The sequence below is a fragment of the Myxine glutinosa genome, chromosome 2 (genome assembly GCF_964187855.1).
Source record: "Myxine glutinosa chromosome 2, kmMyxGlut1.1, whole genome shotgun sequence".
Classification (NCBI taxonomy): Eukaryota; Metazoa; Chordata; class Myxini; order Myxiniformes; family Myxinidae; genus Myxine; species Myxine glutinosa.
This window is the reverse complement of record NC_136262.1, coordinates 99,627,758-99,652,166: the sequence shown is the minus strand read 5'-3', so window position 1 is coordinate 99,652,166 and position 24,409 is coordinate 99,627,758. Positions and strand designations below refer to the sequence as shown.

The 24,409-nt window shown below is 47.9% G+C and overlaps 1 protein-coding gene across 4 annotated transcripts in view; it reads right to left on the bottom strand.

Annotated features, from left to right (window-relative positions):
* Positions 1-432: 432 nt before the first annotated feature.
* Positions 433-24,409, bottom strand: part of LOC144890625 (uncharacterized) — a 28,345-nt gene continuing 4,368 nt past the window's right edge. For 3 of the 4 annotated variants that reach the window (XM_078771358.1, XM_078771360.1, XM_078771359.1), the window contains exons 3-4: positions 3,433-4,052; positions 433-991 (exon numbers count right to left, since the gene is read on the bottom strand). In XM_078771358.1, coding sequence (XP_078627484.1) covers positions 926-991; positions 3,433-3,960 — 594 coding nt within the window. In that variant the 5' untranslated portion in view covers positions 3,961-4,052 and the 3' untranslated portion in view covers positions 433-925. The remainder of the gene's footprint in view (positions 992-3,432; positions 4,053-24,409) is intronic. The other variant, XM_078771361.1, reaches the window with a different exon arrangement.

The following is a 24,409-nucleotide window of genomic DNA, read 5'->3' as shown; positions in this document are numbered from 1 at the left end:
TCATTCAATGTTTTGACATTAATCATTCAATGTTTTGACATTATTCATTCAATGTTTTGACATTATTCATTAAATGTATTGACATTATTCATTCAATGTTATGACATTATTCATTCAATGTTATGACATTATTCATTCAATGTTTTGACATTAATCATTCAATGTTTTGACATTATTCATTCAATGTTTTGACATTATTCATTCGATGTTTTGACATTATTCATTCAATGTTTTGACATTATTCATTCAATGTTTTGACATTATTCATTCAATGTTTTGACATTAATCATTCAATGTTTTGACATTATTCATTCAATGTTTTGACATTAATCATTCAATGTTATGACATTATTCATTCGATGTTTTGGCATTAATCGTTCAGTGTTTCTTTTTTTTTTTTTTTTTTTTTTTTGTATGCAAGATCGAGGCTCGTGACAGAGCGAACATTTATCACACAGAAAGACAAACCGACAAACCGACACATAACCGACAAACCGACACATAAAACAAATAACATCGGGAGCGGTAGACAAGATGGGGAGAGAGGGGAAAGGACACAAACACAACATTTGAGAGCAGGAACCGAGAGACATGGAGACATCGAGAGATCTGTGGGAGGGAGAGGTCTTTGGGGGGGAGGCATGGGAAAGGGGGTGGGAGAGGCATAAAACATATGGACACTGCCAGGACTACCAGGAAAGAAGTTGGAATTACAAACAAGGTGGATCTGGGATGAATTAGTGGGGGTAGAAAAGATCAAGGTTTTGGATGGGGGAAGATAAGAGATGGTGGTGAACAGCTGTTTTAAAGACCTGGAGGGAGGAGTGGGATTGAAGGGAGTGTGGGAGTTTGTTCCAGAGGCGGGAGAAAAGAGGAATGAAGGAGTGAAGGTGAGCAGAGAGCCGAGATTTCGGCAGTTTAACCATCAGAGCCTTGCTGGCAGATCTTGTGCGACCTGTAGGAATATTTGGGGGACAGAGCACAGAGAGAGCTGGGGGAGCAAGGCCGGAGAGGAGTCGGTAGAAGACAGAAATGTCTTCATTAAATGTATTGACATTATTCATTCGATGTTTTGACATTATTCATTCAATGTTTTGACATTATTCATTTGATGTTTTGACATTATTAATTTGATGTTTTGACATTATTCATTTGATGTTTTGACATTATTCATTCGATGTTTTGACATCATTCATTCGATGTTTTGACATTATTAATTTGATGTTTTGACATTATTCATTCAATGTTTTGACATCATTAATTCGATGTTTTGACATTATTAATTTGATGTTTTGACATTATTCATTCAATGTTTTGACATTATTCATTCAATGTTTTGACATTATTCATTCAATGTTTTGACATTATTCATTCAATATTTTGACATTATTCATTCAATGTTTTGACATTATTCATTCAATATTTTGACATTATTCATTCAATAAGGTGGCACTACATGTTTACCAATTGTTTCATCGGGTTCCGATTTTTCTTTAAGTCAGGCCGGAAACTTCTGGCCCCAATCTTTAAGGTGTCTTTACGTATTCTCACCTTCTTTAGGGAGTCAGCCGAGGGGGAAATTTGGCCCAAGTCTTTCGCCAACCGAGTGGCCACGTCTGACAGTTCACTGGAGCTGACTTGGGCAGGAATTTGTAACTTTTTCAGGGTACTGGTGATAACTCTTATATATTGTCTTTTGGCAAGTTTGAACGAAATCAGTCCATGCATCTCCGAGAAATGTTTGGGGACACGTACAAGTAACAAATTGGCCGCTAGTCTGCCATCTTGGATCTGATCTAGAAAAAAAATGATGTGCATATGTAAGCCATAATTCATTATATGTGTGCCAAGTTTGAACAAGATCGATGATTGCATGTCCGAGAAATGGTTGAGGTTATTTTTGAAATGAAATGGTACAATGTCGGGGATTTTTTTTACAACCAAAATGGCCACCAGTCTACGAGTCGGCCATCTTTGATCAGATCGCAAAAAAAACCTGCTAAATTCCATCCGAGGGACAGCATACTTTCTGATGGGACAACCCTGCCGGCGAAGGACTGAGCGGACTGTGCAAAACATAGTAAACGGATTCGTTCAATTATTTGATGCAATATGGAGGAAACGTGCTAATCAAAATATTAAATTCATCATAATTTATTGTGGTTGCTGTTAGCATAATTGCTAGGAGTGCGGCTGTACCACTGATCTTACTTAAACAGTGCCATGTGCAGGTTAGAGCTGGAATTTGGCAATGGGATGGTGACAGCTATCCTACACTTGAGGACAAGATGGTGACAGATCATGAGGACAGGCACGGCTGGAGGAGTGAGCTGCATGCCAAGGCCGTTCGCTTTGCGCACAGAGCCAGGAGTGAGCGGGCCATGCGGGAGGCCTACTTTGCACCAACGAGCGCGTTTCGCGTGCAAAGACGCCAAAGCCTCAGATGATCTTGGATGATTCCTGACGAGATACACCAGCCAATTTGAGCTAAGTGACCACTAAATCACACCTATTTATTTTCCAGTTATTTAATCCTTTGTCTGTAGTGTCGGAGCGCTCCAATTAGGAATATAGTTTCATTTATCGTGCATTTTCTTTGTTACCGCCATTTTGGTGAATAAAGCCAGCATTTTCTTGAACATTTTAAACCTGTGTTGGTTGAATTAATTATTGCAGGTTTGAGGACTGCCGGGGGGTGGGGGGGGGGGGCGGGGATCCGTGAAGATAAGCGCTTACGGCTTCTCCCCCACTTGCTTCCCTCGCGTGTAACGAAGGTCCTCCATTGAATTAAACGCCTCGGAGTTAAAAGATCATTTGGTCCTCCGTGTCACCCTGCGGTGTTAACCAGAAGGTAGTCATGCGACAATATATATATACATATACATATACATATTGTTGCGGATGCCGGGTTCGTCGACGTACTAAGGGGGGGGGGGGGGGGTTATGCCCCGTTCCCCTTGAACTCCGGTTCCACTGAGGCCGCCGACCATGAGCGACTAAGCTCGTGATTGACGGATTGCTAAGCAATTCCGATCGCCAACCTCCCAGCCACGCGCCGAAGAGTTTGCTGGTCAATTGATCCCAAATACCTTCAAGACACGCGACCGAAGAAACCGGGGATCGAACCCTCGCTTCCCACATTTTATTGAGAGCCGAACGGATTTGCACGATGTGGAAAGCGGCGTTACCTGACGTTATTTACGGACCTGAATCAAGCCAAATTCGGTCTCGGATGATGCTAGGCCAATGGAGAAAAGACGTATCCAAACAGGTTTGAAAGTAACACAAAATGTACAGCCTTTTATTTAAAAGGCACAGAGCAACAGAGACGAAGATTCAATCTTATCAATCCTTATCTAATAATAAACCCCACAGGCGCCTTCACACTCTCACACACAGACACAGGGAATAACACACTGGTTATTATCATACCGATGTATGTGCTGGGATTGACTCCGAAGGTGGCCACGTGGTCTGGTGTGCGCAGCACGCAGCTCGATCTTCGATCCGGACGTGCAGCCTGGACGCGGTATCTGGACGACGAACTTCCACAGGTTGCACAAGCTGCAATGCAGGTAGACAAACTTCAGCTTCATGGTGAGCTGCAGGAGAAGCCAATGCTTGCAGGTCAGCCTGATCAGAGCGAGAGATCGGTGAAGAGCGATGGGTTTCGGTCGGCGAAGCACAAAGCAAAAGCAGGAGTATCGGAGAAGCACAATGCAAGAGGGTCTGGGCAAGAGATGTCGTGGCGAAGCAAAATCCAAGAGCAAGAGTCCAGAGCAAGAATCCAGAGCAAGAGTCCAGAGCAAGAGGAGGGGTGATGCGATGGACGGGGGCTTTTATCAGACTCCAAAACCTTCCCGAATGTTCCACAGCCTCCCATTGGCTGAGGTTGGTCACGTGCTGGCTTTCAATCCTTCCTCCTCCGAGGAAGGTTTCAGTGCTCCTTCGCTCTTTCATTCAGGGAGGTTTCACAGCCCATCGGTCGCTTGCTGGTGACGTCTTCCCGACCCCTCATTGGTCACGTGGGCTTCGCTTTTGGCCACGCCTTCCTGCACATTAAAAATGGCTTCCCTTAACCACACAAAGGTTTGAAATCCTGCCTACTCTCAACACATATTTGGTCTCTATTATTAAACAATGGGAAGGGGCTAATCTTTACATTCAATAAGAAATAACTAACTACTGCAGGCTACATGTTGTCATGCAATTAACTATAGGGGGTGTGCCTTCATGGAAAAACCGAAACAATATACACATACATATATATATATATACATACATACATATATATATATATATATATATATATATATATATATGTATATATATATATATATATATATATATGTATATATATATATATGTATATATATATATATGTATATATGTATATATATATATATATGTATATATATATATATGTATATATATATATATATGTATATATATATATATGTATATATATATATATGTATATATATGTATATATATATATATATGTATATATATATATGTATATATGTATATATATATATATGTATATATATATATGTATATATGTATATATATATATATGTATATATGTATATATATATATATATGTATATATATATATGTACATATATATATATATATATATATGTATATATATATATATATATATATATATATATATATATATATATATATATATATATATATATATATATATATATACGTAGTGTGTTCAAAAAGTATCCGACCTTTATTTTTCGTGCGTAAAAAAAAAGAAGCTAGGGAGGCGTTGATTGGTGCACGTATGTAGGCGATCCTAATGCACATGCGTGAATTTTTTCCCACCTGCAGAAGCTGTCATTCGACGGCAGACCGCCGATGAGTGAGGACATGTAAGTGAGCGCCATCAGATTTTCGTTTTTGACAAAATGACGGAAAAACTTGAACAACGCTACTGCATCAAATTTTGTGTTTTTTGGCCTCGGGGATGTTGGATGCTTCCATTGTGATGACTGCAACTTGGTTTCTGGGTCGTACCCATAAACCCAGGACTCATCGCCAGTGATCACTGTGTTGAGGAAGCTGGGATCGCTGTTCACCATCTCCAGCATGTCCTGTGCGATCTCCAAACGGAGTTGCTTCTGCTCAATCGTTAGCAGCTTTGGTACGAACTTCGCTGAGATTCTCCTGAAGCCCAAATCCTCCTTCATAATGGAATGAACGGTGTTGAATCTTGCGGATCGTTTCCACTTGGGAATCACCAAGCTTTACACAAAATTTGATGCAGTAGCGTTGTTCAAGTTTTTCCGTCATTTTGTCAAAAACGAAAATCCGACGGCGCTCACTTACATGTCCTCACTCATCGGCGGTCTGCCGTTGAATGACAGCTTCTGCAGGTGGGAAAAAATTCACGCGTGTGCATTAGGATCGCCTACATACGTGCACCAATCAACGCCTCCCTAGCTTCTTTTTTTTTACGCACGAAAAATAAAGGTCGGATACTTTTTGAACACAGTAGTATATATATATATATATATATATATATATATATATATATATATATATATATATATATATATATATTGTTGTGAATATGAGAATGTTTTTTTATTTTGTGGTGGTGGTAAAATGTTGTAAAAGGTTGTTGTAAAAGGTTGTTGCAAAATATCACCCCTCCTCCCTCCGTTGTGGTTGTATAAAGGTCAAAGGGCGTTCCCGTAGTTAGTCCATAAAAAAACATACATGCAGGACACGATATATCTTTTCTTTTGATAGTTATCTCTTATTCTGTGTTTTAGGATAAGGCTGTGTCTCCCATTAATTAAAAGTACTCCATTGCACCAGTGAAAGAGAATAGACCCCCTTTCCTTCCCATCCCCAAAAATCTCCCTTTCCATCCCCTCCAATGACCTCATATTACATCCCCCTCTCGTCATTGGCGAGCCTCGATTGCCCATATTACCTCCCCTCCAATAACCACCATTGACCACGAGGCTCGGGTCGGAGAAGAAAGGCGTGTCGCACCTCGTCAGAGGGGAGGAGGGGCGCGCCCGCCCGTCGTCGTCCGGGGCGGAGCCCGAGGGTCGTGCGACCAGCCAGGGCCGAGGTGAGCGCCCCGATGGGCGTGTCCAAAGCGCCGGGGGCGTGATCGCTGGGGGCGCTATAAAAGGGCGCAACCGGAAGTGGAAAGAAGAAAGAAGAAGAAAGGGAGATGCACTCTGGGTTGGTCGGAGAAAGAGAGAGAGAGGAGGAGTTGGTTGCACCGAGAGAGAAAGAGAGAGAGAAGAGTTGGTCTGAGTCGGGTGCCAAAAAGGAGGGTCAGTGGTCACAGTTGGTTGCGGTGGTGAGAAGTCGGTGGGGAGAAGCGAGTAAGACAAGGCCTGGCAAGGCAACTGCAGGCCGCCGCAGCAGCGACACCCGGCAACCGCAAAAGGGGGCAGGAACGGCGGCTGCTGAACGCGCCGGTTGTGCGGCGGGACCCCCCCTTGGACCTCTCCCTCTCCCTCCAGCCATCCACATCCTGCGATTCCTGCAATTCCCCGTGTGAGTCGTCTTTGTTTGTTCTGTCCTGGGTAATAAGTTAAGTCTGTAGATAAGCTAAATTTGCACTGTGTCACCTGCGTCTTGTACTTGTAAATAAACTGAATTGATTTTTGTTGCTTGTGTGTAAATAGTAGAAATAAATTCAGTAGTAATATTTCAAACCTTTTTTTTGTCTCCGTTTTCCTCTTGCATTGCGTCGCTTTTGTCTTTTCCCTCATTGAGCAGCTAGGGTGCGATACAACCAACGTTCGGGTGGAATCGGGTGAGTTTTGTTAGGTCGCGGTTTTAAACCACCGCTCGGTCTATAACATCCTAACCGCGATCTATAACAATTGGTTGTCAGGAGTTGGATTCGAACCTGGGACTAAATTTATTTAGCCCAAATTTTGGACACCAATTGTGTTAGTACAATAACAATTGGTGTCGGGGAGTGAGATCGACCCGGAGCGCGCTTCACGCGCTCAAAATTATAAAGTACGAAATTTGTTTTGTTTTAAAGGAAAAGCCCGAATTTTGAAATCGCGCCATGGCTGTCCAAGGCGACGGGATGCCGGTGGGAGAGATAGAGGGGTTAGAAGTAACCCAGGACTTCGGGGAAGAAAGGGAGGAGGAAAATGGCAATGTGGTTGCGGGAATATCAGGCGCGCAAAATGGCGCGCTCGCTCACGTGGTTGAAGGGTCCCAAAATAGCGGCGCCGCGGAGGGCGAGCCTGCGGTGGCGGCTGGGGACGCTGGGCAAACCGGGTTTGACCTCAGATTATTCTTGACCCAACTGAATGCAAAAATGGATAGGATGGGGGGCCAAATGGGGGTAATGGGAAACCAAATGGGGGTAATGGGGAACCGGATGGATGCTCAGGGTGAGCGATTGGAGGGCCAAATGGGGGTAATGAGGGACGAAGCAAGGGGTACCGTTGAGGGGTTAGACAATAATTTTAAGGGGTTAGACAATAATTTTAAGGGGTTAGACAATAATTTTAAGGGGTTAGACAATAATTTTAAGGAGTTAGACAATAAATTTGAGGGGTTAGACAATGGGATAGAAGGGGTGAAACATGGGTTAACGGGGGTGGAAAATAGAATGGCTGCCCAGGAGAATCAGTTAGAGGGGGTGAAAAATGGGTTAATGGGGTTAGAAAATAGGATGGAGGACAAATTGCGGGAAATAGGGGAACAATCCGCCCGGGAAATCGAACAGATGGGGAACCAGATGGAGGAAATACGACGAGGGGTGAGTGAGGAGGTCTCGGGGCTACGCGAGGAGGTAAAGCGAGGCGAAAAGCGTATAGAGAAAGAAGTGAGGAATAATACGGCTAAGTTACAAGGGGGAATAGAAGATCTGACGGAGGAGGTGGAGCAGCTGACAGAGGGACAAACTAAGTTAGTGGAGCAGGTTCAAAAGAACACTGCGGTACTAGGAGGGTTAAAGGCGACACAAAAAGAAATTAAAAACGAATTAATAGCGACGCAGAGGCAATGTCAGATGGTACGGGAGGAACTGACAATGAGGGTGGAGGAGGTGACAGAGATAATGGAGACAAAGGACCGGGAGGTAAGGATGCACATAGAGACGGTCACGGTAGCCTTAGAGGACGAGCTTGAGGAGACGCACGGAGAAATAAAAGAGGTTAAACAAAAATTAGAGGAAGTGGGAGAAGAGGTGAGTGAAATTAAGAAGGGACGGACAGAAACTAAGAGGGAGATAAAGGAGGAAGTCATGGAATATGTACAAGGTCTGTGTTCAAATCATGATGCGGTGCTCACTAACCAAATAAAAAGTTTGCAGGTGGCAAAGGAGGTGCGGGGACGAGGTGCCAAGGTGAGTGGCAATGTATATGATGTGAGGAAAGCTTCAGTCGGCTTGGGGATTGGATTGGATCCGGGTGTTCGTGAGAGGCCGTTGGTGAAGTGTGCGACAGGTCTGGTGTGCGAAAAAAGAGGTGTGCGAGAATGTCCGACCATGGGGTGTGTGAGGAAAAAGTGCACGCCGAGGAGTGAGTGTGCCGTCAGGAGTGAGTCGGTCGTAGCGCGTGTGCGAGGGAGCACAGGGAAGCGCGGTGTGGTGAGTGTTACGGAGGAGGTAACGAAAAAGTGTGCGCGGGAGGATGCGCGAGAAAGGTGTGTTACGGACGGGTGCATGGGGAAAGCGCATGCTGTCAAGAGTAAGGGAGAATGCATGCCTGTGGTGAGTGTTACAGAGGGTGTAACGGGACAAGGTGCGGCAGAGTGTGCGCGAGAAAGGTGTGTAACGGACGGGTGCATGAGGAAAGAGTGCGCTGTCGAGAGGAAGGGTGAGTGCGCGACCGAGAGTGGAGGTGAGAGTAGTGAGAGTGAAACGGAGCGTGAGTTGGTTGTGGCAGGTGAGCGAGGATGTACACCTGGAATAGAAGGATGCACACCTGGAATGGTAGAGCGTGAGTGGGAATGCACGCTGGAATTGGTAGTGAGACACGTGGTTGGGTGTGCGGGTGAGAGCACACCTGTGATTGTCACAAAGGAGGTGACCGAGAAAGGGGCGCGAAGAGGTGTATTGGTGAGGTGTGCGAGCGACGAATGTGTGCCAAGGTGTTCGGTGGTCAGGTGTGTGACCAAGTCGATGGGCGGAGTGAGTGTACCTGGGTGTGTAAGGAAAGGTACGAGGAGAATGGGAACGGCTGCATGTATGAGCAAGAAAGAGGTAGCGTATGCATGTAAGCCTGCAGGTGAAGCGTCGACGGTAACCGGGTTAAAGGTTAGGTCGACTTTTAGCCGGATCAGGCCCTCGGTGCGTGCCGGGCTTCGCGTGCCGCGAGAACCAGCGGAGATCCGAGCCACGGCGGGTTCGAAAGGACCGCCGTGCGCGATCCACGCTGGGCCTCGCGTGGAGCGGCCGCGTCCGGGCTCCACTAGGCGGAGCGGGCAGCCCGATAGGAAGGGTCGTCATGGCGACCACTTTCTATTGAGACGTGCCGGCAGGTCGAGATCGGGACATTGGATGGCTCCACGCCGAGGTGGTGCATGGGATCTCGGCCCGGGTAAGCCTCCGTCCCTGCCCCGAATGCGGGACGTATCCAGCCGCTGGCACAAAAGAACCCGCGTTCATTGCTCGGCTGCACGAAGCCGGGCTGTAGATGTGAATTGGCGCACCAAGAGGACCTAATAAGTAGACGGGTGATGGTGATAGTGATAGTAGTGATTTGATACAAAATTTAGAAAAGTGAATAGAATTGGCAGTAAATAGAAAATTTTTGACTTGTGGAATCTGGACGAACAAAATTGATAGTGAGAGACCCCCGATGTGGTGGGATGGCAAATCCACCATCCCTCACAGAGTGGGGGCAAATGCGCAATAGTTTATGGGGTGGCTATGACAACCGAGCCAGGGAGGGCTTGGATAATGATAGGGATCTAGAAGAGATTGACATTAGGTAACGTTAAGTTTAGTTAGTGACTGATACCTGTAGTGGGGACGCAGGTAGATTAGTGTGGATGATAATGACGTGGGAGCGCAATAGTTTAAAGGGACGACTGGGAAGCGCAAGTTTCAGAGGGGAGTAGTTAGCTGAGATGATGCCGTGTGTGTGAGGATTGAACAGGTGAGAATGGAACAGGTGTGATTGCACAGGTGTGCAACTGAACAGGTGTGTGGAGCAGTGTATGAGTGAGTGATGGTGATGTGTGTTGTGTTGACCAACTGGTCCAGAAAGAGGAGGAGGGTGCAGGTGGCACCAGGTGAGATTGCACAGGTGTGCAACGACAGGTGAATGGAGGACAGGTGTATGGAATAAATGGTCTGGAGGATTGGAATGGATGGTCGTGGAGTGAGAATGGTGGAAATTGTGGAGTGGAGTGGATGGTGCGAAGGTGTGAATGGGGGAAGAGTGGACCCCCATCACGGATACCCGGGGCGGGTAGTGTAAGAGTTAGGTAGAGGGTACAGGTAAATTGTGGTTGGATATTGGCATCTGTGGTGCGGTTGGAAGAATGATGTTTGGATGGGTGCATTAGTGTTGTGGAAATGGCTGGGCGTGTAGCCTGTTAGTGTGTGTAGTTGGTTTGGGCACTCCACCACTGTAAGGATGTCGGCCAGGTGAGGCCGCAGGTGGGCTCTGGGAGCCGGTAGTAGTTGTTGTGGATGGGGCCCGAGGATCCGGAGGACGGACCCGGGTAGCCCAGTGCCAGAGGGCACCATGGGGTGACAGAGCCAGGAGAGGGGCTGCCCCCAGTTAGATAGGTTAGGGTGAGGAGCTAGGTAAGCTCGGGAGGCAACTACAGTGGTGGAGGTGTGCAGGTGGGTAGACCTGTTGGGAGAGCTACACGTCGCGGCCCAGAAATTGTGCGAGGGCACCGGGAGATGAATCGGGGGAGTGAGACCCCAAATTGAAAAGCACCACAGTTTGGCCAATGGGAATTGGTTTTTAGAACCCATAGTGTAAGAGGGCCAATGGTTTGGCCGGAGAAAGACCCCGGGTAGTGTAAAGTGTGTTAAAGTCATTTAGAGGATAGTTAGGATGAAGGATCTCCTCGCACCATCTGCACCCACTCACCGGAGGTGACAGGAACTCCACACCATGCCATGTTTTATTATTTTTTATTGTGCAAATGTTTGGAATGTGAGACGCATCATGACGTGGGTGTGACATTGTGCTTTGATGTTCCATCTCTGCCTCCTTATGAGGATTGATGATGAATTGATGATGGCAAATTTTTGAAGTAGAGGGATTGTGGTGACGAATTTGATATAGGGGAAATATGGGGAAGACGTGACAGTAGTGACGAATTGGTAATGTGTAGGTTTTGTACATATGGGGTAAGGGCAAGGGTGGGCTAGGTAACAGGGGGGTGACGTACGGTAGGGACGAGCTTTCTCACTTCGCCCTCCGTACGCATTTCGCCTTGCATTGCCTTTTTGATGTGTACCCTTGAGACCTTACCCCTCGCTCATCTGTCTTGTCCCCCCTTATTGTCTCCCACATGAGGACCTGAGCGCCGTTGGGCGCCGAGGGGAGCGTGCGGGGGTCGGCCATTGTGCGCCCGAAATTCCCAGAACCAGCTGTCTGCATCGATGCACCACATTATGGACCACATGTCAGTGGCCGAGCACCACTTATGGACCCCATGGGTTGGGGCAAGGCCCCTCTGCTGGAACCGGCCATGAGGGCCCGAAATCTTGCTGGCGGACCTTGGCCACAGGGCACCGATGCCCCACAGGTGAACCACACGTAGTCGGCCCTGTGGGCCATAAATAAAGATGAATAAAATGGACACGTTTGGGCAAGCTTTATTGCAAATAGGCCGCCAGTAAGCAAAGCAAATGAAAATGACAACAACTGGAAGAAATAATGATAACCAGCAGAGGGAGCCGAAGAGCAAGAGACACCTGCAGGGTTGGGTTTGTTGGTTTTATTTTATTCATTGAACAATGGGGACTGCACCGATTGGTGCTTGGGTGTGTATTGGTGCGTTTTTGGGTGCTTTAATGGTGCATTGATGCAGAGCAGACTGTCCTCCCCCCAGAAAGAACAATTACAGGTCCTGGGTTAGTTTTGTAAATAAAATTAGCGTCAGTGTAAATAATGCTCCCCACCGTCAGTGTATAGTTTGAAGACCATTCCGCAATTCGGTTAACTGTGGGCGTAAGTCTGTTAGGCAGGGTGCAATGGAGCAGCGGGACACATTTATTTATGTTTTAAAACTGTCACACTCAGGGTCAGGTTAAAAGTAGAGGGAACTACACCTACATGCCACACTAAGGTAAAAGTAATAGGCCCGGGACGTGCCTAAGGGGAGGAGGGTGCAGTGTTGTGAATATGAGAATGTTTTTTTATTTTGTGGTGGTGGTAAAATGTTGTAAAAGGTTGTTGTAAAAGGTTGTTGCAAAATATCACCCCTCCTCCCTCCGTTGTGGTTGTATAAAGGTCAAAGGGCGTTCCCGTAGTTAGTCCATAAAAAAACATACATGCAGGACACGATATATCTTTTCTTTTGATAGTTATCTCTTATTCTGTGTTTTAGGATAAGGCTGTGTCTCCCATTAATTAAAAGTACTCCATTGCACCAGTGAAAGAGAATAGACCCCCTTTCCTTCCCATCCCCAAAAATCTCCCTTTCCATCCCCTCCAATGACCTCATATTACATCCCCCTCTCGTCATTGGCGAGCCTCGATTGCCCATATTACCTCCCCTCCAATAACCACCATTGACCACGAGGCTCGGGTCGGAGAAGAAAGGCGTGTCGCACCTCGTCAGAGGGGAGGAGGGGCGCGCCCGCCCGTCGTCGTCCGGGGCGGAGCCCGAGGGTCGTGCGACCAGCCAGGGCCGAGGTGAGCGCCCCGATGGGCGTGTCCAAAGCGCCGGGGGCGTGATCGCTGGGGGCGCTATAAAAGGGCGCAACCGGAAGTGGAAAGAAGAAAGAAGAAGAAAGGGAGATGCACTCTGGGTTGGTCGGAGAAAGAGAGAGAGAGGAGGAGTTGGTTGCACCGAGAGAGAAAGAGAGAGAGAAGAGTTGGTCTGAGTCGGGTGCCAAAAAGGAGGGTCAGTGGTCACAGTTGGTTGCGGTGGTGAGAAGTCGGTGGGGAGAAGCGAGTAAGACAAGGCCTGGCAAGGCAACTGCAGGCCGCCGCAGCAGCGACACCCGGCAACCGCAAAAGGGGGCAGGAACGGCGGCTGCTGAACGCGCCGGTTGTGCGGCGGGACCCCCCCTTGGACCTCTCCCTCTCCCTCCAGCCATCCACATCCTGCGATTCCTGCAATTCCCCGTGTGAGTCGTCTTTGTTTGTTCTGTCCTGGGTAATAAGTTAAGTCTGTAGATAAGCTAAATTTGCACTGTGTCACCTGCGTCTTGTACTTGTAAATAAACTGAATTGCTTTTTGTTGCTTGTGTGTAAATAGTAGAAATAAATTCAGTAGTAATATTTCAAACCTTTTTTTTGTCTCCGTTTTCCTCTTGCATTGCGTCGCTTTTGTCTTTTCCCTCATTGAGCAGCTAGGGTGCGATACAACCAACGTTCGGGTGGAATCGGGTGAGTTTTGTTAGGTCGCGGTTTTAAACCACCGCTCGGTCTATAACATCCTAACCGCGATCTATAACAATATATATATATATATATATATATATATATATATATATATATATATATATATATATATATATATATATATATATATATATATATATATATATTGTAACGAATGTGGAAACGTTACAATGTGAACGTTACGAAAGTACGGTAACACCCTGTTAATGTAAATAATGGTCGCAGTCGGCCTCCTAGTTAATTCCATGAAACTTACACGCAGGTCACGATATATCTTTTAAATAGTGTATTTCCTTATTCCATGTAGGCTAAATATGTGTTTTCCCACTAGATTGACTTTGCATTGTATCAAACAAAATAAGCGTAGGCCCTTCCAATTTCCCCAAAACCTCCCTTCCAATTGCCTTCCGCATTTTGGGCGGTTTTCTTCAACCGCCATTGCCCATGTGCTTTGAGTCGGAGAAGAAAGGCGTGTCTCCACCTCGTCATAAGAGGGAAGGAGTGAACCGGCCCTAACAGCCAATCAGCACCGCGGTGAGCGACCCGGTAGGCGTGCCCTCGGAGCCGGCGCCTTAATTCCGCCCGAGGTGATAAAAGCGACGGTAAGGGACTGCTTTAAGAGAGAGGCCTTGGGAGATGACCCTGGGAGATGAGCAAAGAGGCTGCACCAAGAGGAGCAAGAGTGAGATGCGAAACGCTCCAAGCCAAAGAGGAGAGGTACTCAGCAAGGAAACCAGCTTTGGAGAGACGCGCTGAAAGGAGGGAGACGGCTCCACCCCAAGAAGAGGAGCAGGTGTGCCGAACCAGCGCGTGACGTCTACCGCAGCGGATACGCGACGAAGGGGTTTCCCGCCAAAACCGCGAGGAATTGCGAGCTGCGGCCTCCCGACTTTGCCTCCCTCTCAAGCAATCCACCTCAAGCCCTACCTGCCTGCAATATCCCCTGTGTAAGTGTGAACGTCCTGTCCTGCTCATTGTCTTGGGGTTAAGTAAAAATGAATAGTGTAAGTTAACGATTCGCTGTGTTACTGCTTCTTCCATCCATTGCTTGTGTGTGTATAATAAATCTGTTCTTCCTCCGTATTCTTCTTCTTCTTCTTTTTCATTCTCTTTCGGTCGCTTTAGAGGTTTCCCGATTGAATATCTGTGGGGCGATCTGGTCAACGTCGGGTGGAATCGGGTTCTAATCGGGGAGTAACTGTTCGGACGTGGTTAAATACACCACCGCTCGGTCAATATAACATCTAAAGCCGCGTCTGTAACAATTGGTGTCGAGGAGTTGGATTCGGACCTGGGACTAAATTTGTTAGGCCCAAATTTTGGAACACCAATTGTACTATTAGAGTAACAATTGGTGTCGAGGAGTTGGATTCGGACCTGGGACTAAATTTGTTAGGCCCAAATTTTGGAACACCAATTGTACTATTAGAGTAACAATTGGTGTCGAGGAGGGAGATCGGACCCGAAATCGGACCCGAAGCGCTTAACGCGCTCAAAATTACAAGCTGCCGAAATTTATTTTGTTTTATAAAACCCGATTTTTGAGATCGCGCCATGGACAATCAAGGCGATCGGATGTCGGTGGGGGAAATAGACGGGTTAGGGGTAACCCAGGACTTAGGGAAAGAAAGGGAGGAGGAGAGCAATGAGGAGGTGGTTGCGGAGGTTTCAGACGCACAAAATGGCGCTCTCGCGCACGTGGTTGAGGGGGCCACGGTCGCGGAACCAATGAGCGCGGCCCAAATGCAAGCCTTCATGGCCCAATTCATGGTGGAAATGCAGAAAAAAAACGACAGTATAGTACAAATGCAGGCGTCCCTCAACCTGCAGAGTGAGCAAATGAGGGCTAATAGTGAGCAAATGAGGGCTGATAGTGAGCGATTGGGAAACCAAATGGGGGTAATGGGGAACCGGATGGATGCTCAGGGTGAGCGATTGGAGGGCCAAATGGGGGTAATGAGGGACGAAGCGAGGGGTACCGGTGAGGGATTAGACAAGAAATTTGAGGGGTTAGACAATGGGATAAAAGAGGTGCAAAATGGGTTAATGGGGTTAGAAAATAGGATGGAAGGCAAATTGCGGGAGATAGGGGAGCAATCCGCCTGAGAAATCAAACAAATGGGAGAGCAGATAGAGGAGGTGAAAATCGGGGTAGAAACCAAACTGGATGCTCAGAGGGATGAATTGGGACAGATGAGGGTGGCATCTACAAAAGAGATGGAGGAAATACGACGAGGGGTAAGTGAGGAGGTTTCGGGGCTGCGCGAGGAGGTAAAGCGAGGTGAGAAGCGTATGGAGAAAGAGGTGAGAAATAATACGGCTAAGTTACAAGGGGGAATAGAAGATCTGACGGAGGAGGTGGAACAGCTGACGGAGGGACAAACGAAATTAGTGGAGCAGGTTCAAAAGAACACTGCAGTACTCGGAGGGTTAAAGGCGACACAAAAAGAAATTAAAAACGAATTAATAGCGACACAGAAGCAATGTCAGATGGTACGTGAGGAACTGACAATGAGGGTGGACGAGGTGACAGAGATAATGGAGACAAAGGACCGGCAGGTGAGGATGCACATAGAGACGGTCACGGTAGCCCTAGAGGACGAACTTGAGGAGACGCACCGAGAAATAAAAGAGGTTAAACAAAAATTAGAGGAAGTGGAAGAAGAGGTGAGTGAAATTAAGAAGGGACGGACAGAAACTAAGAGAGAAATCCAGGAGGAGGTAATGGAATATGTACAAGGTCTGTGTTCAAATCATGATGAGGTGCTCACTAACCAAATAAAAAGTTTGCAGGTGGCAAAGGAGGTGCGGAGACGAAGTACGGAGGTGAGTGGCAATGTATATGATGTGAGGAAAGCTTCAGTCGGCTTGGGGATTGGTTTGGATCCGGGTGTTCGTGAAAGGCCGTTGGTGAAGTGTGTGACAGGTCAGGTGTGCGAAAAAAGAGGTGTGCGAGAATGTCCGACCATGGGGTGTGTGAGGAAAAAGTGCACGCCGAGGAGTGAGTGTGCCGTCAAGAGTGAGTTGGTCGAAGCGCGTGTGCGAGGGGGTACATGGAAGCGCGGTGTGGTGAGTGTTACGGAGGAAGTAACGAGAGAGTGTAGACCTGTGGTGAGTGTTACAGAGGATGTAACGAGAGAGTGTACACCTGTGGTGAGTGTTACAGAGGATGTAACGAGGAAGTGTACGCCTGTGGTGAGTGTTACAGAGGATGTAACGGGAGGGTGTGCGCGAGAAAGGTGTGTAACGGACGGGTGCATGAGGAAAGAGTGTGCCGTCGAGAGTAAGGGTGAGTGCGCTGTCAAGAGTGGAGGTGAGAGTAGTGAGAGTGAAACGGAGCGTGAGTTGGTTGTGACAGGTGAGCGAGGATGTACACCTGGAATGGAAGGATGCACACCTGGAATGGTAGAGCGTGTGTGGGAAGGCACATTTGAGTTGGTAGTGAGGCACGTGGTTGGGTGTGCGAATGAGAGCACACCTGTGATTGTCACAGAGGAAGTGACCGAGGAGGGGGCGCGAAGAGGTGTGTTGGTGAGGTGTGCGACCAACGAATGTGTGCCAAAGTGTTCGGTGGTCAGGTGTGTGACCAAGTCGGCGAGCGGAATGAGTGTACCGAGGTGTGTAAGGAAAGGTACGAGGAGAATGGGAACAGCTGCATGTATGAGCAAGAAAGAGGTAGCGTATGCATGTAAGCGTCCAGGTGAAGCGTCGACGGTAACCGGTTTAGCGGTTAGGGCGACTTATAGCCGAATCGGGCCCTCGGTGCGTGCCGGGCTTCGCGTGCCGCGAGAACCAGCGGGGATCCGAGCCACGGCGGGTTCGAAAGGACCGCCGTGCGCGATCCACGCTGGGCCTCGCGTGGAACGGCCGCGGCCGGGCTCCACTAGGCGGAGCGGGCAGCTGGATAGGAAGGGTCGTTATGGCGACCACGTTTTGTTGAGAGGTGCCGGCAGGTCGAGATCGGGACATTGGATGGCTCCACGCCGAGGTGGTGCGTGGGATCTCGGCCCGGGTAAGCCCCCGCCCCTGCCCCGAATGCGGGACGCATCCAGCCGCCGGCACAAAAGAATCCGCGTTCATTGCTCGGCTGTACGAAGCCGGGCTGTAGACGTGAATTGGCGCACCGAGAGGATGTAATAAGTAGACGGGTGAGGGTGATAGTGATAGTGATTTAAAACGAAATTTAGAAAAGTGAGTAGAATTGGCAGTAAATGGAAAATTTTTGAATTGGTTGGAATTTGGACGAGCAAAATTGATAGAGAGACCCCCGATGTGGTGGGATGGCAAATCCACCATCCCTCACAGGTGGGGGCAAATGCGCAATAGTTTATGGGGTGGCTATGACAACCGAGCCAGGGAGGGCTTGGATAATTGTAGGGATCTAGCGAAGATGACATTAGGTAACGTTAAGTTTAGTTAGTGACTGATACCTGTAGTGGGGACGCAGGTAGATTAGTGTGGATTATAATGACGTGGGAGCGCAATAGTTTAAAGGGACGACTGGGAAGCGCAAGTTTCAGAGGGGAGTAGTTAGCTGAGATGATGCCGTGTGTGTGAGGATTGAACAGGTGAGAATGGAACAGGTGTGATTGCACAGGTGTGCAACTGAACAGGTGAATAGAGCAGTGTATGAGGGAGTAGTGGTGATTGCGTGTTGTGTTGACCAAATGGTCCAGGAAGAAAGGAGGGTGCAGGTGGCACCAGGTGTGAGGGCACAGGTGTGCAACAACAGGTGTATGTGGCTGTGTGGAATAAATGGTAGTGTGGAATATCTGGAGTAGTGGAATGGATGGTCGTGGAGTGAGAATGGTGGAAATTGTGGAGTGGAGTGGATGGTGCGAAGGTTTGAATGGGGGAAGAGTGGACCCCCATCACGGATACCCGGGGCGGGTAGTGTAAGTGTTAGGTAGAGGGTACAGGTAAATTGTGGTTGGATATTGGCATCTGTGGTGCGGGTGGCAGAATGGTATGTGGATGGGTGCATTAGTGTTGTGGAAATGGCTGGGCGTGTAGCCTGTTAGTGTGTGTAGTTGGTTTGGGCACTCCACCACTGTGAGGATGTCGGCCAGGTGAGGCCGCAGGTGGGCTCTGGGAGCCGGTAGTAGTTGTTGTGGATGGGGCCCGAGGATCCGGAGGACGGACCCGGGTAGCCCAGTGCCAGAGGGCACCATGGGGTGACAGAGCCAGGAGAGGGGCTGTCCCCAGTTAGTTAGGTTAGGGTGAGGAGCTAGGTAAGCTTGGGTGGCAACTACAGTGGTGGAGGTGTGCAGGTGGGTAGACCTGTTGGGAGAGCTAGACGTCGCAGCCCAGAAATTGTGCGAGAGCACCGGGAGATGAATCGAGGGAGTGAGACCCCAGATTGAGAAGCACCACAGTTTGGTCAATGGGAATTGGTTATTAGAACCCATAGTGTAAGTTGGCCAATGGATTGGCAGGGAGAGACCCCGGGTAGTGTAAAGTGTGTTAAAGTCATTTAGAGGATAGTTAGGATGAAGGATCTCCTCGCACCATCTGCATCCACTCACCTGAGGTGACAGGTACTCCACACCATGCCATGTTTTGATTATTTTTTATGATGCAAATGTTTGGATTGTGAGACGCATCATGACGTGGGTGTGACATTGTGCGTAATTCCATCTCTCCCTCCTTATGAGGATTGATGATGAATTGGTGATGGCAAATTTTGAAGTAGAGGGATTGTGGAGACGAATTTGGTATAGGGGAAATATGGGGAAGACGTGACAGTAGTGACGAATTGGTAATGTGTAGATTTTGTACATATGGGGTAAGGGCAAGGGCAAGGGTAGGGTAGGTGACCGGGGGGTGACGTACGGTAGGGACGAGCTTTCTCACTTCGCCCTCCGTACGCATTTCACCTTGCATTGCCTTATTGACGTGTACCCTTGTGACCTTACCCCTCGCTCAATTGTCTTTCCTTTGTCTCCCACATGACCTGTGCGCCATTGGGTGCCGATGGGAGCGTGCGTGAGGTGGCCATTGTGCGCCCGAGATTCCCAGAACCAGCATGCATTGCGTTGATGTACCACTGTATGGACTGCTGTTCTGCGGCCAAGTACCACTTGATGGACCCCAGGTTCTGGGGCAGGGCACCTCTGTTGGAGACCGGCCATAGTGGCCAGGGAATCTTGCTTGCGGACCTCGGTAAGGTGGCACCTATGCCAAACAGGTGGACCACCCATAGTTGGCCCCTGAGGCCCTAAATAAAAATGGACACAAGTTGTGCTTTTTATTATTTCCAACTAGGCCGCATGAAGCCAGAAGACGTCGGGAAGAACATCGGCCCAGCAGAGAAAGAGAAGACCACCACCAGTTGTTTTGTTGTGTTTATTATGAACCATGGTGACTGCGCACCGGGTGGTGCTTTTGGTGCTTTGTGGTGCTTTGTGGTGCTTTGGTGCTTTTGGGTGCTTTGGTGGTATTGGTACTGGTGCATCGATGCAATGCGTGCTGTCTCCTCCCTCCCAACAGGAATTTCTTTCTCTTGTTCCCTAAAAAAAAAAAAAAAAAAAAAAAAAAACACAGGTCCTGGGTTGCGTTGTAAATAAGAAATCACGTCATTGTAAATAATGCTCCCCACCGTAAATGTATAGTTTGAGAATAATTCCGTAATTCGGTTAGCTGTGGGCTTGAGTCTGTTAGACAGGGTGCAATGCAATAGGGGGACATACTTATTTGTGTTTTAAGATTGTCACACTCAGGGTCAGGTTAATTGTAGAGGGAATTACACCTACGTGTCACACTAAGTTAAAGTTTAATAGGCCCGAGCCCGGGCCTGAAGAAAGGAGGGTGCAGTGTAACGAATGTGGAAACGTTACAATGTGAACGTTACGAAAGTACGGTAACACCCTGTTAATGTAAATAATGGTCGCAGTCGGCCTCCTAGTTAATTCCATGAAACTTACACGCAGGTCACAATATATCTTTTAAATAGTGTATTTCCTTATTCCATGTAGGCTAAATATGTGTTTTCCCACTAGATTGACTTTGCATTGTATCAAACAAAATAAGCGTAGGCCCTTCCAATTTCCCCAAAACCTCCCTTCCAATTGCCTTCCGCATTTTGGGCGGTTTTCTTCAACCGCCATTGCCCATGTGCTTTGAGTCGGAGAAGAAAGGCGTGTCTCCACCTCGTCATAAGAGGGAAGGAGTGAACCGGCCCTAACAGCCAATCAGCACCGCGGTGAGCGACCCGGTAGGCGTGCCCTCGGAGCCGGCGGCTTAATTCCGCCCGAGGTGATAAAAGCGACGGTAAGGGACTGCTTTAAGAGAGAGGCCTTGGGAGATGACCCTGGGAGATGAGCAAAGAGGCTGCACCAAGAGGAGCGGTGAGATGCGAAACGCTCCAAGCCAAAGAGGAGAGGTACTCGGCAAGGAAACCAGCTTTGGAGAGACGCGCTGAAAGGAGGGAGACGGCTCCACCCCAAGAAGAGGAGCAGGTGTGCCGAACCAGCGCGTGACGTCTACCGCAGCGGATACGCGACGAAGGGGTTTCCCGCCAAAACCGCGAGGAATTGCGAGCTGCGGCCTCCCGACTTTGCCTCCCTCTCAAGCAATCCACCTCAAGCCCTACCTGCCTGCAATATCCCCTGTGTAAGTGTGAACGTCCTGTCCTGCTCATTGTCTTGGGGTTAAGTAAAAATGAATAGTGTAAGTTAACGATTCGCTGTGTTACTGCTTCTTCCATCCATTGCTTGTGTGTGTATAATAAATCTGTTCTTCCTCCGTATTCTTCTTCTTCTTCTTTTTCATTCTCTTTCGGTCGCTTTAGAGGTTTCCCGATTGAATATCTGTGGGGCGATCTGGTCAACGTCGGGTGGAATCGGGTTCTAATCGGGGAGTAACTGTTCGGACGCGGTTAAATACACCACCGCTCGGTCAATATAACATCTAAAGCCGCGTCTGTAACAATATATATACACAGACTTGGCATTGTTACAGATCTCTGGCGTCGGCCTTTTTCCCCTTAAGAAGGGGGGATTAATCCCCTTGTCTATGACTGACCGACGTGAGTCCTGAAGTCCCAACGCTCCTTCCGGTCGGGAGCAGCCAGGGTATTTGGCCTATGAAAAGTCCCAAGGACCTGAGTGCCACTCCTGACTGCGAAGCAGGGGAGGGACTCCCGCTCGAACCCCGGTTTTAGATGGTCTAGTTGCCGAGCGGTTTTTAGCAACCCGAAGTTCGAGTCATTAGCATTCACTAACCCGATTCCGAAACATTGGCCAAAATCGCGCCACAGGTGTTCAATGTGGAAACCTCAAAGACGAACGGATGTGAAGAAGAAGAAGGCAAAAGTAGGAAGAACAAATATGATTTATTACTAACTATTATGTACAAGACCAAAAGAACCAAGGAGAAGGAAAGATACGAAAATAAAGACAGAAAGATGGAAGGACCAGAAGACACAGTGCAATACTAACTTACCTATACAAACTTACTTATACCCCAGGACAAGACACACAAAACAGACGACAATCAGACTTACACAAATGGGGAATGAAGGCAGGAACGAATGGCTGGAAGGAGAGGAAGGTTCAGTTGGAGCAGGAGAATGGTAGGGCTGGGAGAGAGCAGCCGCCGCCCCTCCGCACTCATGTTCACATGGCCGGGATGCTCGCAGCAACACGTCGGAGCTTGTCGTGGCAAGGCTGGTTGGAACAGCGTCTCCTTTCCCAGAGCTCTCTATTCGGGCTCCTTCAACTCTCTGGCTCCCTCAATGACTTCGTCCTTCACCTCTTTCACCAAGCAGTCCCTCACTGAACTCTTGCGCGCATCTCTCTCCCTCAATCATCTCAGGTGGGGGCGTCACGCTGCGGGTTATATGACACGCCCTACCAAGCCATACCCACTGATTTGTGGTTGGTCGTTCGGGGCTTTCCTGGCTCCACCTTCTGATGACGAGGGGCAGGCAACGCCCTTGTTCGTGGGCTTGCCCGCGTGCGTAATGGAGTTTGGGGTGAAGAAAACCACCCAATGCACTGAGAGGATTGGGGGAGACTTGAAAAGGGATTCTGTCTCATCTGATTCGGTGCAATGCAGTGTCAATTAATGGGAAACAGAGCCTTAAGCTAATACACAGAATAAGGAAATAACTATTTAGAAGGGTATATGATTTTCTACGTGCATGCGATGGATTAACTAAGGGGGACGACCTTTGACCTTTACACACAAAACGGAGATATTTACAAGAATTCATTACACTTACAGAGGGTGATATTTACAACAATTCTCAAATCCACAACAATATATATTGTTACGGGACCGCGGCGAGGATGTTGTTTGCCGAGCGGATGGCCGCCACGCCCAAACAGTTACCCCGACTAACCCGATTCCTGAACGTTGGCCGAATCGCGCCACATATTCAATGGGGAAAAGACTAAAATGAAGGATGTAAAGAAGAAAGAAAGACAAAGGGTAAGAAATACCAATATAATTTATTTCTATTTACACCCAAAAGTAACCAAGGAGAAGGAAGGATAATAAAATAAAGACAGAAGGAATCAAGAAGACACAGTGAAAATTGCTAGCTTATCTAAACAGGCTTAACTTATACCCTGGACAGAACAAACAAAGACGGACTCACACGGGGAATTGCAGAGTGGATTGGCTGGAAGGAGGTGGGTGGCTGGACGGGGAGGAAGGTACGGAGCTGGCTGGAGCTTGATCCCGCACGGGACGTCGGGCTGGACCTCGACGGCCGCCGATGCCACCGATCCTGTCGTGTGCGCGGGGTAACGGGTCGGAGCTGCTTGGTGGAGCCAACGCTGCTGGTGGGGGGTCTGGCGTGACGGGTCCTCTCTCCCTCTCTCACAAACTCCAGGACTCTCTTTTGGCTTGTCTGTGATCTGATCTCCTCCCTCCTCGACTCTCCTGGGGGCGTCTCCCGCGGGTTATATAAGCCTCACCCTTGACCCTTTTGTGAACCTCCCCCAAACGTTCTCTCTCCTCCCTCTAAAGCCAACCCCTCGTTCTGGGTTGGTCGGCAAGGGCTGGTTCACTCCTCCCCTCTATGACGAGGTGGAGACACGCCCTTCTTCCCCGACCTTACCTCGTGGCCAATGGTCGTTTTGGGGCGATTCGAGCTAGCCCCAGCCAAAGGGCAGCAATGGCAAATGAAGAAAACCGCCCAAATGCAGTTGGCAATTGCAGCAAACCTGGCAAACCTGGCACTTTGAAGATGCCATGTCGGAGGGATCTACTTTATTTAATGCAGTGCAATGGAGTGTCAAATTAATGGAAGACAAATCCTTAGCCTAATACACATAATAAGGATATAACTACTGAACAGGGAGATATGGTGTCCTGCGTGTATGCTTTATGGAATTAACTATGGGAACGCCCTTTGACCTTTATACAACAACAAATGCAGGAAGGAGGGTGACATTTTACAACAATTCATGACACAACAATAAAAAAAAAAAACATTCTCATATCCACAACAATATATATATACAGACTTGGCATTTAATATGGAATTTTTTTTTTGTGGGGGTGAACGTACTTTTCAAGATGACTTGGAACCAAAAGTTCATTGGAATTATGTTGAAATTATTCTAGATTTTGTTAATGTGACCTTTAAAAGAAACAAAAACCACATTTGACATTTCGAAGCAAATAAATTGATCCTTGAAAGTGATGTAAACTGATATCGAACTCAATTCACGGACAGCACTGTGTTAAACTTCTGTACGTTTTCCAGAAGTATCTCTTTATTTTGCTCATTAGCCAAAAACAATTTCAACAAAAACAAAAGCTAAATTATGACTGGGATTACGGACAGTAAAATTACAGTTCAGTACTTCGTGTAACCCCCACGAGCATTCAGGAGAGCACGT